We start from the raw sequence: 17874 nt of genomic DNA on the forward strand, positions 1-17874 counted from the left end.
AAAAGCTATGGCAGAAGGAAAGCAGCTAAAGTGAGATATTTTTCTTCATAGCCATCCCAGAGCTTGACAGACCTGTGGACTCAGCGTTCTCCTATTGCCCTGCTGGCACATGGGCAATGAGGACTGCAGTAATGCCACAGCTTGTTTTGGAGAGTCAGTAGCAGCTCTAGGAACAGGCTCCTGCCCTTCTCAGAGGTTTCTCTTTAAACCTCTTCAGTGGAGCTTGTGTTTTGCAGTGTGACATCTGCTTCCTAGCCCCATACAGCACCAATATGCAGGGAGTGATCCACTTCTTGTTCCCCTTCTGAGTGCTGGGAGTGCCACTGGAATTTACGGAGTGAAGGAGTAAGGGCTGTGTGTGGGGCGTACCCTGTCACATGGACAGGTCGTACCTGGAAGGCATCTCTTGTTTTCAGAGCAGTTTGGAAAGGATTGCTAATAGCTCTCCTTACACAACAGAATATTCACCCACTTAGTTCATTACTTATTAGCTTCAGGCAGGGACATTGCAGATTTGTTAATGGTAATGGCCAAATCATTAGAGTGTACAGCATTAATGGAGGAGAAAGCATTTAATAAAGAGCCATCACTGGACCCTGTCATTGTCCCTGGAACACAGACTAAATTGTTGAATTCAGGCTCTTCTTTCATTCTGCCATCTGCACCTTCTTAAAAGGATGGCTTGCTCAGGAGCTTCACCTTCTTTCACACACATGTGAAAGTTCACCTCTTCTTTTGAATCAGGTATATTGTACCATGCACAGCTGCTTCTGTACAAACAGACTTAAAAAGTCTCCTTAAAGTTCTGCCAGTCCAAATAGTTCTGTGCTGGAAGGACCATGCTGGAAAGGAAATAAAAGATTTTGTTGTGTCTCAAATTATCTCCCAGGTGGTTTACTTTTTTCTGAGTAATATCCTGTGACTGATGCATTGATCAGCAAGGGTTTAATTTCTTCTCATTTGCAGTCTCATGCCCATAGACTGCCTTCTGGTGGAACTTTCCAAAAGCTGCTGAAGAGCTTGTTAAACTGTGAAAAAATAACCTCATTCTTGTACAGGTTGACCTGCCTGCAGGTGTTCCTTGATTTTATGTAACTCAGCTTCCTTCAGTGGTCTCTCACTGCATCTTAATGTTTTAAACACAGCTTCTCATTAGCTCATCCTTCTGCAATATGTCTTCCAGATTATTTTCCCTTTTCTCCATTTTTATTTCCTTTTGGCTGTTGAGCTGTTATCTGTCATATCTCTGTTTCTGTAGTTCATTTATTCCTTCCTTACAAGCTAGGCCTTCTGACTGTTGTAAAATTGTCTATCTCACATAGACACCTCTGAGTGTCTGTGTTTATATATATGATGCAGAATGAAGAGCCTGCAGATGTGCAGGATGCAATGTTCTAAGTGAAATCCTACCAGCTGTTTTTTATATACTGTGTCAGACAGAGCTGATCTTGTGGTGTTCATGTTCAAATGGCTAGAATAAGTGAAAGAGTGGGAGAGGAAGATTGTAATTGATATTTTTTTCATATCCAGTTTCTGTACAGTCAGAAGGTCAGTGCAAGTATGGTCCTTTTTAGGAACTCCTTCTGCATTTAATATGCTAGGAGTCAAATAATCAGAATCACAGAATGTTAGGGGTTGGAAGGGACCTCCAGAGATCATCCAGTCCAAGCCCCCTGCCAGAGCAGAATCATCCAGGGCAAGTCACACAGGAACACATGCAGGTGGGTTTGGAATGTCTCTGGAGAAGGAAGCTCCACGACCTCTCTGGGGCAGCCTGCTCCAAGGCTCTGTTACCCTCTCAGGGATAAAGTTTTCCCTTCTGTTCCTGTGGAGCCTCTTCTGCTCTGGCTTGCACTCATTGCCCCTTGTCCTGTAAGTGTTCTTCTGATACTTAATAGTGGCAATCATCCATTGCCACTTGTTTCAGGACTAGCTTATTAAGACAGTCTTTGAGTATTTTATTTGGCTGTATTTCTGTCTCTGTGGATTCTGTTCAGTTTTCCTGAGCACGCAAGTGGATCTGCCCATTTTTTCCCCAGCAGCCCTTACTATAGCTGTCCTCTTCCTGAGCTGGCCTAGATTCCCTCCGGAAAGTTGCTTTTGCTTGCTTAAAGGTGGTGTTGAACATGGAGATGTAGCACATTCCCTGTCATACTCTGTATACTGAGTTACTTTTGCAGTACTTCAGCCTTTAGGAGAAGCAACTGTAGGGTATTAGGGTTAGACCAGGTTTCTCTATATATTTGGTGTGTCCTTTCTCAGGGAAAGTCTGCCAGAAGTCTGAAGAGTGATGAAATGCTGTCATGGAAATGTGATAGTGCTGGGTATGCTCACAGTGTTTTCTTTGCTCGTGAGGAAAGTTGTAAAGATGTCAGCCTTGCAAGGTTAAACTGTTGTTGCACACCATAGTAAGTAGGTGCAACAAGTTCTGTGGTCTGAAAGGGTTTTTCAGTGCCAGAACCCAAGCTTGCAGTCAGGGTTGTGTTCTCAGTGCCTCCAGCAGTAGATGGGAGAGACATTCTCATGCTCACCAGAGTAGGCACCTCCGTGATCACACATAAACAACTTTTTTGGAGTCTGTTGTAGTAGCTGATTTTGGGGTGTGCCCATACTTTCAAATGGTAACAGAGGATAATTATAGCACGTGATGATGCAATTTGTTTCCAAACAGCCATAGATACACATTGTTCACCCCCAGGTTCACACTCATTTCATAGAGTTAAGGAGAGAGAGCAAACTGAAGTGACTGAACTGAAGAAGATAAAGATTGAGGCCCATATGTGGACTTTACTTCCACTACTGTAAATCAGAACTGGAATAATAGTTTCAAAAACACTTGAGAATTTTGCAGATACAGATGGGAGCAAATTCCAGCCATACAATGGGACCAAGAAGGGGCATTTCTTTTTTTTTTTATTTTTAATTCTATTTCTATAATGTGTATTTCAGAGTGTTGTAGCTTCTCAGTAATTTTGTTTCCATCAGTGACTGAGGACTAAAAGAAGATCTGACTTTTATGTGAATTACTCTGCCTTGATTTTTCCACTACTTGCCTGATGGGCATGTAGATAATCCATGGCGGTGAATGAGGTGACCTTGCCCATGTGATGGTTCTGACCTGTGGTTCATCCTATGGCGATATTTGATATCCCCTGGTGTGAAGGATCCTCCTGTTCACAGTAAAAATGATCAGAAAGCACCACTCACCCTGTGCAGAAAGTGCAGAAATGATGCTTGTGCTGGAGATGTTTGAATTCACAGCAGCGTTGCAGCTTACCACTGCAGTGACAGCTCCCTAGTGCAACTCTTGCACTGCTGTGCCAGCCCTCAGACATTGCAGAATGGCTTCAGGATTCTCCTTTCCCATAACACGTGAGAGGGCAGCTCCCTGTTCACAATATGTCTCCCCTTAGTTTTCCCATCTCGGTTTCATGGCCTGCAGAAATTTTGCATTGAAATGAGAGCATGACTCCAGTCACGGGTGTTGAGGGTGTGAATTCCCACGTGTACAGGCAGGGTTGTACAACCACCGTACGCTGCTGAGACGAGGTTCCCTTAGCGCTCCCTGCTTTAGAAAAGAGAACGTGAAAATCTCGTAGCACACAACTATCTAAGCCTGCTAAAGGCTCTTTGTTGCCCTCCCTGCTTCCCTGCTGCTTACTCCCTGGCCACAGTACTTCAAAGCTTCATGTGAGTGGCTTTTTTCCCAGCTGTGCAGTAAACACTTTCCTTTCTTGGAGCTTTCCGAGGTGCTTTCCGCTAAGGGACTGTGCTAGCAAAATCATGGTGTAGGTGCAAAAGGAGTTGTCCCGTGGATCAGAGCAGTGGTCCTCCTTTCTCTATGCCCTATTTAAACAGAGGTCAGCAGCAAGTTCTTTGGAGGAATGATCCAGGGACACCCCAGTAACACAAATTTTGGAGTTGCACGTGGAAAGGAGCTGGGGGCAGGTAGTTTCTTAATGTCAGACAGCTGAACCTACGAGTGATTTCTGCCTTGAAGTTGTAGGTCAGGTGGGCTAAGACCCAGCTTTACTGCATCTTCTTGGAGCCTCACTGCAGAAGGGCGGGTGCAAGGGTCTCCCACTTAGGTAGGGCTTTACAGCTCTTTTTTGATGATTTCACCTCCAAATTCTGAACCAGAAGCTGTCTGCCATGTAGATTTGTGCTGCCTAGCTGGGGTATCTATGGATAACACTGTTTGTTATTCACATAAATGAATAATCTTTCCCTGACTCTTGTTGAGCTTTTTGCCTTATTGCTGTTTTTTTAGTCTTACCTGAAACTATCTTCCCCAGCCTCTTTCTACTCTTCATTCCACCATTCTAGCAGTGACCTCAGTGAAGAAATGCTTTTGGAGCATGTGGTTCATTTAGTTGGGTTTTTTGCTTAATTTATATTTGCTAATTTGAGCTATTTTGCAGTTGCTTAGACAATAACACAGCCATATCATGGCGTTTTCAACAACATTGACCTCTGCAAGCTGCCTTTTCACAATATTGGAGTGCATCAATAGTGCTGTCTGTACGATTTTCATTTAATTAGAACAGTGCCTATAATTTGGAGAGAAGCATGAGCTTCACCACTGTCTCCTTTCCCCTTCCCTTTCATGATGAACTGTTGTACCTCTGTGGTTCGTGGTTTGTTTTGTTGTTTTTGGTTTTTTTTTTTTTTTTTTAATTTGCTTGAGTAAGGATTGAGACATGAGAAGGTAGCCATCTCCTGCCCCTCTGTTCTGGGAGGTTTGTCAGAGACAGGCTGAAGGGAAGAGGCAGAGAGGAACTGAGCTTCGCAGAATCGCTAAGGTCACGGAGACAATCTCTGCTCTGTGTGCAGGAAATGAGATGTTAATCTTTTCCCAGTGCTGCTTTGCATAAGGTCCATTCCAGAGAGCTGTGTTTGTTTTAATTTCTCTAATTACTGATAGTGTGCTGATTATACTGCCAGAGATTTGACGTGAATTGCTATATTAATGGGATCAAAAATGAGGAGAAGTCTGCCATGGAAATTAAGAAGATGACAGCAACAGGGGGAAGGGAGAGAAATGGAGAGTTTAATTTATACCCTAGTACTGCACAGCTCTACTTTGCTGTTTCTGGAGCACGATCCTTTGTCTCTGGCAGAAGTTGCAATATGCAAGCTATGACCAAAATTCCCAAATATTTTAATTTTCTACCTGGTGCCATGTGGTCTCTTAGGGGATTTGATTTCTCCCCTCCTTTCTATGTTAAACCCATCTCCCATGTAAGCCCATGTAACTCATCTGATAGTAGTCTCTGGGACTTTTGTATCCAGCTATAGTGTTGCGTACAAAACATCAGTGAACCCTGCTTCTGTCTTCCTTCCCTTTCCTCTTCCCCTCACTTGCTTCCATAGTGATTGATTTACTTTAATCTGTTGCTGTCATTCCCTGTGCTACTCTGCAGCTGGTTTGCTATCATTGCCTTGCTGAGTGCCTAGATGTGCAGGATCTTCTGAATCTTCTTTGCAAGCACCTCATTCCTCCTCAACAATCATTTTCTCTAACGCCACTTACTCCTTTCTTTTGTATCCAAAGCACCTGCTCCTAGGAGGATCCACAATAGCAAACCCAGAGTCTGGGTTTTTTGTACCCTCTTGACTTGGGGTATACCATGCTGTGTCCAAAACACCAGCTTTCACCATAGGTTTCAAAGCTGGATTATAACAAGCTATAAGGGCGTGTTACTCAGGAGTTTTTAAGCCTAGGGCTTCTCCAGAAATTAGAGGGCACCAGAACATCTGCACACCTGCTAGTGCTGCCTTCTCTGAGCTGGAAGCTTCCCTTAAAGCAGTGTCCTGCAAACTCTGTCCTGCAAGTAAGCAAGGATGGCCTATGAGGACATTACAGGTACCTAGGTACATTCTCTTTTACTTCTAGTCTGTTAGTTACCTCAGTATGAATCACTCTGTCTTCACCTGCCTGCTTCTCTGGGGAGAAGGGGGAGTCTGTGCTGTTTGGAGAGGAGGAGATAAATATCAAATGCAACAAGACAGGCACAGAGTGGCACAGGTACACCAGCAACCTGCAGGGCAAATGTGTGTCAACTTTCACTCTTGGTTAATCTTGCCCTGTCTAGTATCATCACAGGCAGTATGGGAGTAAGTTTTTACTTATTGGTAAGAGTCATCTGCCTTTTCTGTCTAGCACAGGGTATTTGCAGACTGCATGAACTGTTTTGGTTTCCTGAAAGCTGCTGCATAGCTCATGCATTTCTTTGCTTTATCAATTAAAAGAAGGTGGTTTAGTGCATCACCTTCTCAGCTGCTGAAGTAGTGATGTCACTGGGACAGCCTGAGAGCTTGCTTAGCGTGCCTCTTGCGTGTTTTCTTTTTATTTTCTGCCAAAAACTTGACTGTACATTGTGCCTGCCATCTGAGTGAAATTAATAAAGGGGAAAAAAGACTATTGGACTGCAAGCTGGAGAACACTGGTGATGAAAACTGCTGTTTGGATTTTTAGAAGGGCCTAACTTTAGCAATAACATGAAGCTATTTTTACCTTGAAGCCTTACTCAGCCTCAAATATTAGACATTTTTTAAAAGATAACTACAATTTTAGTTTTTCATTCTTTCATTTTTTTTATTATTATTTTACCAATATGAATGATTTGTGTTCCTGGTAGAATTTTCTAACTGCTCATGTAGATTTTTTTTTTTTTTTTTTTCTCCTGCAAGGGATTTACCCCAATTCTTCAAACTGAAATCTGATGGCTTTGGGAGTCCAGTCAACTGTTACGTGCTCTCCTACTAGATAGTAGTAATCAATTATAGCTTTGGAGTGACCTTCCTTTCTCAGTTCTGGAATATTTAGTGGTTTGTGCTTTTTTAGTACAGAGAAAACAAAACCATAACTTGTCTGGATTCTTTCCAATGTGTTTCAATCTATCCCTGCTAGATTAGGCAGGTGAAAACAGGACCTTGCTCTCAGCAGATCTGCCTGTTTTCTGGGTGGCACTGTTGGAGCACCAGCCACTAGAGTTAACCTCAAGGAGGTTCTCCACAGAGGTTGACTTAATGCATCTCTTGAGTTACTTGCAGTCAAGGTGAAATTTCATGGTGAAAGTTTCCTGACTCACTCTGAGCTGAAGAAGACTTTAAAAAGTGATGACAGCAAGCAATAAGCCAACTGTTTTATCCACCTCATTGTGGCTACTGGGAAAATACTTGGGAGATGCTGTTTTCAGGTTGTTTGGGGCTGACTGGTCACTTGTGGGTTTAAGTGTTTATAGAGTCCCCTGGCAGGTGGTGAATCTGGAAACTGGCAGTGCCAAGGTTTCTCCTAGCACTCAAGAACAGCAATCTCAAAGGACCACACCAAATTACATTGATTTAGGTTCTTTTACCAGCAGAAGAAGCTGCATGCAAGGCTTTTTGCTGAAGTACATAACAAGGTTCATACTGATTCTTCTATCAGCACTACCTGTCCTTCCAAGCTGTTGCATGAATAACCCTACCACTGACCCTTTACTCTTGGCCTTAATGCAAAGGGAAATATTAAACTGACTGGTTAAGAAACTTGGCAAAAATCCTAAGATTGAATAACCTTAGAAATGTGAGATACCAGCCATGGTTTTGTTTGATGAATCCCACAGGGAGAAGCACCAGGCAGTTCTGAAGCTGTGAAGATGAAAGCAAATCTAATCTCAGTCTTGTGAGCACAACAGGTACCTCCTGGAAGCATGACTCTAAAAGGCCTCTAAAAGCCTGGAGGAGCCAACATGAGCTTTTGCAGCTGTGTGGGCAGGAGTTGCATGTGGCTAAAGCACAGAGCTGCAGCAGGTTGCAGAACTGGACTGATTTTTGCAGTTCTGCATCCAGCCATGTTACTGACTCATGCTGCAAACAGAGATGAAGCTCATTTTTCCACAAGCCCAGTGCCTTGACCTGCCTGTGACATTGCCATTCCACACCTTTTATAAGTCTGGCCCAGATAGTTCCAAGGGCTGCTCTTTCAGGATGCACTTGTTAAATGTATTGCTACTGAGAGTCACATGCTGTCCCTTTTCAAGACAGCTTAACTCAGAAATTACTTAGCTCATTTGAGCTTTGCTCTGTCTGTAACTCAGGTTGGCTGTGTGTCTAATAAAAAGAAAAAGACTTACCTAATGTCTGTAAATTGCTTTGATATTTGGGTTAAAGGTGCTGGAAGAAATGCAGGATTAGTAAGAGAGGGCATTTCAAAGGCACTAACAAGAGTCAGAGAGCTAACTCCTCTTGGTGCCTTGTAAAACGTGTCTGCAAATTCCCACACTACTGTGGACATTCAAGGGGTGCAGAGAAAAATAATAACTGTATTTCCACAACTCTGGGGGGTTTAACTATTGCCTTCTTAGGAATACTAGGAAACAATGAATCAAGTGTATTTATAAGGGTAAACCTCAGGGCAGCTGGCTTGGAATAAATGAGGTTACCATATACACCTTTAGGAGGTTAATCAGTGTAGAAAGGAAGGCAGCAGGTACTGAAAGCTTAACATCTTAGTTTGATAGAGCACCTCCTGAGTGCTGAGGGAAGTGCATGGGCTTCTAGATTTGTGTCCTCTGCTTGCACTTTCCTCCTGCTGTGGGCCAGTGAGAAGGCCCTTCAAAACCACTTAGCCCTTGTCTTTGAAGCTGTGATTCAGTGTTTCTGTGAGCATGAAATGGCACCTGAGGGTGGATCCTGTGTTCCTCAGGAGGGAGGAAAGGACTTTAGGTCTCCTATCTATCCTCTAGTGCCTGTTTGCAGAGGCAAATATCCATGTGGCTATGTTTCAGCAAGTGTAAATACCTAATTCAATAAACAAAACTATCAGCTGCAACGTGGTTCAATTATCTGAGCTGTGGATCGCAGCAGGAAGCATTAGGAAGTGGCTGATCTGGTTGTGAATTGTTGCTGGTGTGTGCACCAGTGATGAGAAGGTGCAGTGAGGCTGAAGAATGGACAGAGAGCTGCACCTTGCAGGAACACGAAGCACAGTGTCAGCAGGGAAGGAGTTGCGTAAGTGGAAAGCAGAAGAATGTTTTGTGGCTCCACAGGTGTGTCTGTCACCTCATCTCAATAAACATCCCAGTTAGTTAACTAAGAAAAGCAAAATTCCTATGATCTCATGGATTTCTGTGGCTTGGACAGTGATGGGTAGACAGGAGCTGAGTAGACACAGTAAGATGTCAAAGGATTTTGTGGGAGACTGAACTAATTGCAGTTTAAAAAGTACTGAGCTGAAAGCCCCAGGAGCTGTACCTGCAGAAGTAACATGGTGATGGCAGAGCGAGCCCATCCTGGCTTCCCCACTCCATCTAAACCCAGAATCTTCAGCATAGTTTATTCTCTGCCATGACAGTCAGCAGTGGTGGCCATAGTGTAGGGGTGGGACTGCAGACATGAAGGTGAAACTTCTGGTTCTGCATGAGCTCCTGTGCAGCAAGCTGACAGCAGCCCCTTGCACCAGAATGGTCTGGGCTTGCTTTGAAATGGTGGCTGAGAGAGACAAGACTTTCGAGGTGCTCTGTGTCCCATCCCATTTCTTTTTGGACATGTCACCTCATCTGTCTGAAGGGTTTTCTGCTTTGGTACATTTAGTTATTTATTCCTGTTGTACAAACCTCTCCTTCCCTCGGTGGGGAGGGTGCTACTGTTCTGTCCATCACCCTCACTCGAGTTCCCTGCCATACACTTGTGATAATGGTGTGGTTTGCAGTGGAAGTTGTTGCCTCCTCTTGTTCCAGCACCAAGTTTGTATTTTCCATTGGCCAGAAATCAGGGTCAGGGTGGGGAGCTGCAAGCATATTCTCTTGTAGCTGCCCAGAAATGAAAGTAGCTCCTTTTATTTCCCATCTGGATGTGTATGGATGAAAATCTAGGCTGTTTGCACTGCCATCATAAAGTGCCAGCCACACTGCTCTGGGCATTGCCTTCCAGGAAGCACATGGTAATGATTTTAATTTTTTTTAATGCTCCTGTAAAATTATGGCTATGTTTATTTGCAAAGGGTATGATTTGTGCTGTTATTGGAGTACAGGATTAGAATATGGAGGAATTTTCCCATCAGATCAGATGAAATTTCAGCCTCAAATTTCTTGGCAGGCATTTTCAGAAATAACACCCTAAGAGTGACAACTATGAAATTAATCCTACGTTTGCAGGTTGCTCTTCAACTCTGTTTGACTTCTTCATATAGCTGCTTTCTGTGTGCTGACTTTGCTTACTTGGTTACAAGTTAAAGTACTTCAAAGAAAGTGCTAATAACTAGTTTAGGCAAGAAAAAAAAAAAAAAGTGGTGCTTTGCTCAGTGGTAAATGAAGTAGTTTTTAGTGAGGGAGTATGGCTTTCTTCAGCAGCGACAAAACTAGTTGCTTAAGGTTTTTTGAACTGCCACGAAGGAATAAAGTGTTAAATACTTACTAAAGTTGCTTGGGTTGTGACTGGTTTGTCAGCACAAGATGAAGTGGTTTTGGCACTGTCTGCAAACGATACTCACCCATGCATCAGGCAGTTGCTGCCAGCTTTTTCACCCGTGTAAAACCCTCAGTCTCCTCACTTGCGTGTCACTTCCCTTTCCTCCCTTGGCAAATTTCTGAGAAGATCCTTGGAAACTTCACAGCCCTTTTTAAAAATTAAACTGCTTGCCTTACAAGCAGTTAGGAGCCCAGTTGGGTAGCAGGCAACCTGCACAGTGCTTGCCCACAAGCGTGCTGTGCTCCGTGGCTGCCTGGGCAGCTGGGTGCATCACCAGTGCTGCTCACCCCCACACCATGCATACTTCCTTCCTTCCTTCCACCCACTTCCCCCCCTGCCTTGGTTTCACACCTCTGTTCCAAAGTTCACGTTGTCCTCTCTTCTCTCTTCCCCCCCACCCCACACCCCCGCTTTCTTTTTAACAGCAGGAAAGAATTTCGTACACCCCTCCAGCGAGCCCGGTTCCAAATTACACCTCCTCGTCACCACTACATGTCCCAGTGCCTCGAGCCATCAGGATGGAGGAAGACCCGATCCGACTGCCCGCACACCTGCGTGAGTGTCAGCACTGAGCCTTCTCCTCTGCGGGGGGTTGAGCAGGGCATGGGGCAGGCTGAGAAGGTGTTTCTGGTTTTATGGAAGACAGCAAGGAAGCCCCCTGGCTTTAGGCTTCTTTCAAAGCTCTGCCTGGTTTGATTTTTCTAAATATTCCATTTAGCCAAAGGAAATGGCTCTTAAATAAATCCACTACCACCCCCGGCCCCCCAGTGTCAAGAATTTGTCTCATTTCTCATGGGGCAGGCACAAAAGTGGAAGTTTAATTTTGGCAGGAAGTGCTGTGTTTCCTTCCACAGTAAGGGAATTGCTCAGCCGTGTACTGCAACCCAAGGTAAGGGTTTCACAAACTGCAGCAAGTGGAGAATATTTCTGCTGTGGCTGTTTCTCAGGTTGTTACAGATCGCAGTATTCAATGCTCCTGGTGTCCATTCTCTCTACTACAGTGTGTGCTGACAGAGGTGGTGGTAGAGGGGGAGGAAGGAGCTTAGCTGTCATGCACAAAAGGATGCTGCAAAAGAGGAAGGGCTATCACTGACACTGGGACTAGAGCTTGGGGCAAAACAAGAGCCAGACGCTTCCTTGCTGAGGTGATTTAATGTTTGAGGAATAGGAAAGGCCAAGGGCTTTTGGCCAGCGAGAGGTGAATTAGTAAGATAGGATGGAGACAAGGAAGAGTGGAATTTTCCTTTTTGGAGGGGAAGCAGTTCTGATGTAAATTGAGAGGCTTTGAGTAAACTTCTGTCAGGTGTTACTTTTCTGGGGTACTGGAGCTGAGCAACAAGGCCAGGAGCAGACCTAACCTTGTGTATCGTCATCTGACAAATGGCTTTGGGATTTCAAGGCAGGGCAAGAAGTCATACTCATTCCTGTCCTCATCTGTCTCCCAGGCACACTCCTTTTCTTGATGCAGACTGTGCTCCCAGCACTTCCGTAATCCTGTGCTCACTCCCTTGCTCTGCCCCACTCATTGCCCGTGCTGCCTTCTGCATGGTCCTGTTATTGCCTACCACTGCTTCTTACTTTCCTGCCCCTGCTACAACATTGCCCAGGCTGTACCTGTTCTGTGCTTTCAGACTGGGAGCAGGAGCTAGTGCTGCGGCATGTCTGACTGTGTCTGGTCACTGCCCAAGTAACCATGAACTCCCAGACCCTGCTTGCCTGTGGCCTTCTGCCTGGTCCTCCAGCCCAGGGAGGACTTGCTACCACACTTACAAGGCATTTCTATGCTTAGCTCAAAGCTTAGACACAGGAGAACAAACACAAGCAGTTCTTCTTCAGGAATTTTCTTTCTCACTGGTGTTTTTAATCCCCAAGATATTTTCATTTCTCATTGCCTTGGTTGTTATTATTTACTTTTCCTGTGGGAGCCACTGCCTGTTCTCTCCACAGTTAGGTCCATGGCTGGCTTTCCAGTTACTTCTGCCTTCCACTGTGCAACTGGGAAATGCACAAGGCAGGAAGGCAGAGACCCTTGACACTGAAAAGGGTGAGGCTCATTGTTTACTACCTGCTTCCTTCCTGTCAGCATGCCAGCATACTAGGTGGTGTAGAGCTTGTAAGGCTTCCTCTCAGTGAAGACTTTTCATCCAGTATTGTCAGGTGTGATTCAACCTTTCATCTTGATTTTTGTTTTGGTTTTTCTTTTCTTTTGATTGGCACATTTTTAAACTTGAAAGGAGGCTTCTTTCCCATTAGTGTTTCCACACCAGTATGACTTGTTGTAGTGTAAAAACACAGACAATTAATCATTAAATATCTGTGGAATATTATTGCACAAAGTTAGTGGCTCGGGTCACAAACAACATGGAGCACATTTACATAGCTTTACTAGTTCATCATCATCATCATCACAGAATGGTTCAGGTTGGAAGGAATCTCAGAGCTCATCTAATCCAACCTCCCCCACCATGGGCAGGGACACCTCTCAACCAGACTTGTCTGCTCAAGGCCTCATCCAGCCTGGCCTTCAGCACCACCAGGGTGGAGGTGGCATCCACAATCCCCTTGGGCAGCCAACTCCAGAGTCTCACCATTCTCATACTGAAGAAGTTCTTCCAAAGATCCAGTCTAACCCTGCTCTTTCTCAGCTTCAAACCATTCCCCCTTGTCCTGTCTCTAGACACCCTGATGGAAAGTTCCTCTGCAGCCTTCTTAGAGGATCCCTCCAGGGACTGGAAGGCAGCTCTAAGGTGCCCCCAAGTCTTCTCTAGGCTGAACAACCACAGCTCCCTCAGCCTATTTTGTAGCTAAGTATGCAGTCATTATTGATCCACTTCTACCAACCACCAGATCCAAACACAGTTGGAACCATTGTATAAAGTATAGAGATGAAGAGCTACAGCAGAAGGGAACATTGCTCGTTCCCAAAACAATCTCTGCTGTCAGCTGAGTTACAGAGCATCACTAACACACTCCTGTGTTCAGGTCCAGCAGCTATTTGAGCTGCAGCATGTTACGCAGAAAGATTTTTGCTCTTCATATAAAGATTTCAGTGACGGAGAGAATATAAGGTCTCAAGACGTTCTTTCATTGCTTAATTAGCCTTCTTATTTGCCTTTTTTTTTTTTTGAGTGCCCTATTTATAGTTTGGATTAGTCAAGCTTCAGTTTCCAACTATTAGATCTCATTATCTCCTTTCCTGCTAAATATTGTCAAAAGACTACTCCTGATAGAGGTGCTTTTAGATAAAGTCACTTCTTAACCTTTTCTTGGCTAAAGTTGATAGGAAGAGAAGTTCTTAAGGCTGCCAATCTTCCTGTAAAGCTTCCAGATTTCAGATTCTGTTTGTATCATGTCTGCCAACTGTTTCCTACTTCAGACATCCTTCTGAAAGTGAGGACAACAGAACTGAAGAACATATTCCAATAGTCTTCCTAATACCAGGTATAGATATAACTAAGCATGTCTTGGATCTCAGATCATGAGGTTTAAAAGGTATTAACATGAGATTTTGCAATTCCTGCATCAGTTCCTCTCATTTTATGTTTTTTTCGTTTGTTTTAGAGATGTCTGTGAGACATCCATCTCAATCCAAACTGCCTTAGAAGTCAGGCAAAGTAGTTAATTTCTAGTTCAGGCTGTGATATACTGTGTGTGAAGATTTGGGTTAGGTTGACAAAGACCAAGGGTGTTCTAGGCATGCAGTTTGGTTTGGTACCAGCTTTGTTGTTGTTTTTGTTGATTAGGTGTAGGGTAATAACTTCTTTCCACCCTCACTGGTTCTAGTGCAACAGGGAGATAATGATAAGTTCTTCCAGTCACATACAGAGCTGATAGCTTGTCAGGCTCCACTTAATGCCATCAGAATGTCATGGAAGTTACTGAAATAAAGGCAGAGTTAAGTCCTATCCCATAAAACTTCATTTCTGCCAGCTTTCAAGTTCAAGAGCTGCTACAGATGCCACTGAAAACAGCAGCTGGCCCAAGCGAAGGTAAAACTGGAGACAAACATTCCAGATGGAATGTGAAAAGCACTGTGTGGATTCTGACAGTGTTTTATGTCTTCCTATTAGAAATTTCACTGTTTCTAATTTTTAAGAGCACTCTGAAGGTGGTGACAGCCAATAGAATCATGATAATTAGTAGAGCAATTTCCTTTGGTGCAATAAATTATTTCTCACTGTTTGGTGAGCAAATGGGTCCCAGTTATGCTGAGCTGATTTGATCCAGAGACTGGAAGAGGGAGAAGTGCAAATTTTAGAAGGCTGGGATGCAGATCTCTCTTTGTTACGAGCATGTAAAGGATCAACACAGCTAGAAATACAGAAAACCCTCTTTTCCTGAGGGTATTGTGAAGGCACTTTCCCCTACTCACATTTTCTTGTTCTAATGAGCTGCTTTCTTCCTAGCCTGTCCTATTCCTACAGTGGAAAGGTCTAATGTGTTTGATCCTGACTTTAAATCTCTGGGAGAGTGAGAATAATTTTCTGGTAAAATACACCCTTCTCTCATGCTGGAAGAGACTTCCCTGTAAGGGATTTGTGACCCGTGCTTTTAAACATACTTGTTTGGCTAACATTTACCTAGTAACTGAGGATTGGGGGTGTTGTAAAGAAACTGAGTAGGGAGCTGGAGGATTTGCTTTCCTCTGTTTTAGGGACAGTGATCTGCAGTTTGCTCTTTGTCCCTCATCGCATGCTGTGGTAGCTTTGTAGCACACCCAATCCCCACTAGACTGCACTGAAGATGGAAGGAGTCTTTGGAAAACAAAGATGTTCATCAAGGGTTCAAGAGAAGGAAGTTCAGCTCTCGCATAAAGCTCTGCCCTTGGTGCCTCCTGCAACCTTGGGCATCTTGTTTTAGTTTCCCTACTGTAAAATCAAAAAGCCATGAGTGCAAAGACTCAAAGTTTTGAATATTAGTACAATGACTGTCCAGATATTGTGATGATGAAGAATGCTAAGATATAGGTAGAAGTCATCTGAAACTATTTACACACCCCTTATCTGTGAGGAAACCTACTCCATATTACCACAGAGAAAAAGTTAGTTTTTTTTCTTTTTTTTTTCTTTGAATTCAAACCAATCATTTTGTCTTCTGTGGTACAGTGTCATTAGTTACTAATTTTGTGCTGTGGCAAATACTTTGTGATAAAAAGTTCTTGGAACTGGGTAAGGGATACAGCATTTAAGAGACTGGTAAGAGAAACCTTCACTGTGCCTGTTAACATGTTCTGAATCAGAGAAAATGGCTTTTCCCTTTTGTGTAACATGCAAGATGAAAATAAGGTGGTTTTCATTCTACAACAGCACCCCTAAATATGTGCTGAAGGTTTCATGGTTTTCTTTGTCTCCTTCAAGATAAAACTTCAGCAAGAGACACAGAAATGCCAGTGCTGAAAAAGGACTTTTGCTTGCTCTGATGCTGTGCAGCAGCATTCCCTCCTTGCACATTTTGTACAGTCTGATTTTTATCTCTGAAGGGCATCTTCCCTTGGGAAATGCTTGTGTGTTTGTTTATGGAGATGGACTTCATGGGCAAAGATTCCACAGTGTTTTCTATTGATACAAGCATGAACAAGAGTTCACTTCTTCCTCTGAACTAATTACTCTTGTTGAGTGTTGGCATCCCTCAGACGCCTGCAGCCCATTGTCAGAGCAAGGCACATACTTTGGTCTGCTTTTCTGTACATATGAAGCAATTCTTGGCAGCAACTAATTTTTCTTGATGTTGCCTTTTTTTTCCTGAACCTCCCAGCAGTCTGCATGATGTTGAGAGTAAAATGACACATTCTAGAGGTACTCTTGTGCAACCCGATCCAGACAAACCTTCCTTAGCAGGGCAGCTGGGCTGAAAGATCTCTAGAGGACACTTATCAACTGCTGCCATTCTGTACCTGCATCACCTCTTGGCTGCCCTCACTTTCCAAGATGGGTCATGGTGATGGGGAAGCTGCAGACTTATTTGTAAAATCATTTGAGTACTTTTTGTTTCAGATTTAGGCTTTAGGTGTCTTTGCTTTTCCACTGCACAGTATGTTCCATGCTGCAGAATTTTCTGAACTTCAGAATATTCCAGACCTGGTTGCATGCAGTTAGTGAGACCATGATTTTTAATTTATTTCAGTGTCTCTGTGTTGCTGGTAGTTACTCTCTGGTTTACTACCCTCGTTAAGGAGGACAGAAGGGAAATTTGTTTAGTTTTCTACAGTGGTTATATTAAAGCCTTCAGGTGTTAGACAAATGCTACATGGGAATCTTTCTGCTTGCCTATTTGTATTGGTATTTGATACTCTGATTCAGAGCTTCTTTCTCCTAATCACACAGTGTTGTTTACATGCATCATTTGTGCTTTAAGGGCACCACTTTTCCTTCTTTCTTTTTTTTTTTCTTTTAAAGGAATGCAGGAAACAATTAAGCGAAGGAGGAGGAAACAACAATGCTGTCAGGGTTGCCAAGGATCCATTTTTTCTGTTTAGTGTCTATTAATTATGCTGCTCCTTTTATTAATCCTTTGGCACCTGTTAATTATTCTACAATTTTGGCTAGCAGCTGGAAAGCCACTTTGAAGCATTAAGCATATTGTTATTTAGTTAATAGAATATTCAATGCATTGAACTGAATGTATGTAGTGAGACAGGGAGAAAAAAATTCCCTTCACCCTAAGCCACATTTAGAGTAGCATGCAATAAAAATATTTACTTTGGAAGGAACTTTGTGGAACAAAACTGAGTGATGCACATACAGGGAAAAGAAAATAAAAGCTGCATAAGACAAAAGGACTGTGGGAGGTGGCCAGAATGTCAAATTAATGACTCTGAGACTAATGCTGGTCACACTGAAACGAATGTTTAAATTCCCACTGATTTTTAGTGGGATCTGGACTGGCTTCTTTCTCAGATGACTGACTTTTTCCAGCCCTCTCTTTGCTCCTCTCTGACATTATGGCCACTTTACTTTGTTCCTCCCACTTATTGTCCTTTATGTACTTGCCTTTCCTCCTCATCTGCCTTCCACCTTCATTCTCTGTCTGGGTAGCTAGTACTTGCCTAACCAATCCCACCCCCCTACAATAAAATAGATCAAATAAAATGAAGCCAGGACAGTGGCCCTGCTTGCTACCAGCTGACTGTTGTCAGTGTTTAATCTTCTTGATGTTGCATCGTCTTCCACCACAAGTGTTTCTTGCACATTTATATTGTGAGATGTGCAGGGCAGAGCCCATCTGCTTCCTCCGCTCAGCAGTGCCTCCTGGTCATCCAATTCATAGCTCCTAATCATCTGCTGACAGGCTGACTGGGCTGTGGCAATCCCAGCCACCCATTGTGTCAGCTTCAGTGACCATTACTTTGGTCAGCCCTAATAAAGTGACTGGACCTGATTCCTTCACCATTTTGAGTTACATCCAGTTGTTAGGCAAATG

At 43.5% G+C, this 17874-nt stretch overlaps 1 protein-coding gene across 1 annotated transcript in view; it reads left to right on the forward strand.

Moving 5' to 3' along the window:
• The window catches only part of ETV6 (ETS variant transcription factor 6), a 146387-nt gene that overhangs the window by 36348 nt on the left and 92165 nt on the right, over nt 1–17874 (forward strand). The window contains exon 2 of the mRNA XM_054399537.1: nt 10881–11010. Within this exon, the coding sequence (XP_054255512.1) occupies nt 10974–11010 (37 nt within the window). The 5' untranslated portion in view covers nt 10881–10973. The remainder of the gene's footprint in view (nt 1–10880; nt 11011–17874) is intronic.

This window comes from Indicator indicator, chromosome 3 (genome assembly GCF_027791375.1).
Source record: "Indicator indicator isolate 239-I01 chromosome 3, UM_Iind_1.1, whole genome shotgun sequence".
Classification (NCBI taxonomy): domain Eukaryota; kingdom Metazoa; phylum Chordata; class Aves; order Piciformes; family Indicatoridae; genus Indicator; species Indicator indicator.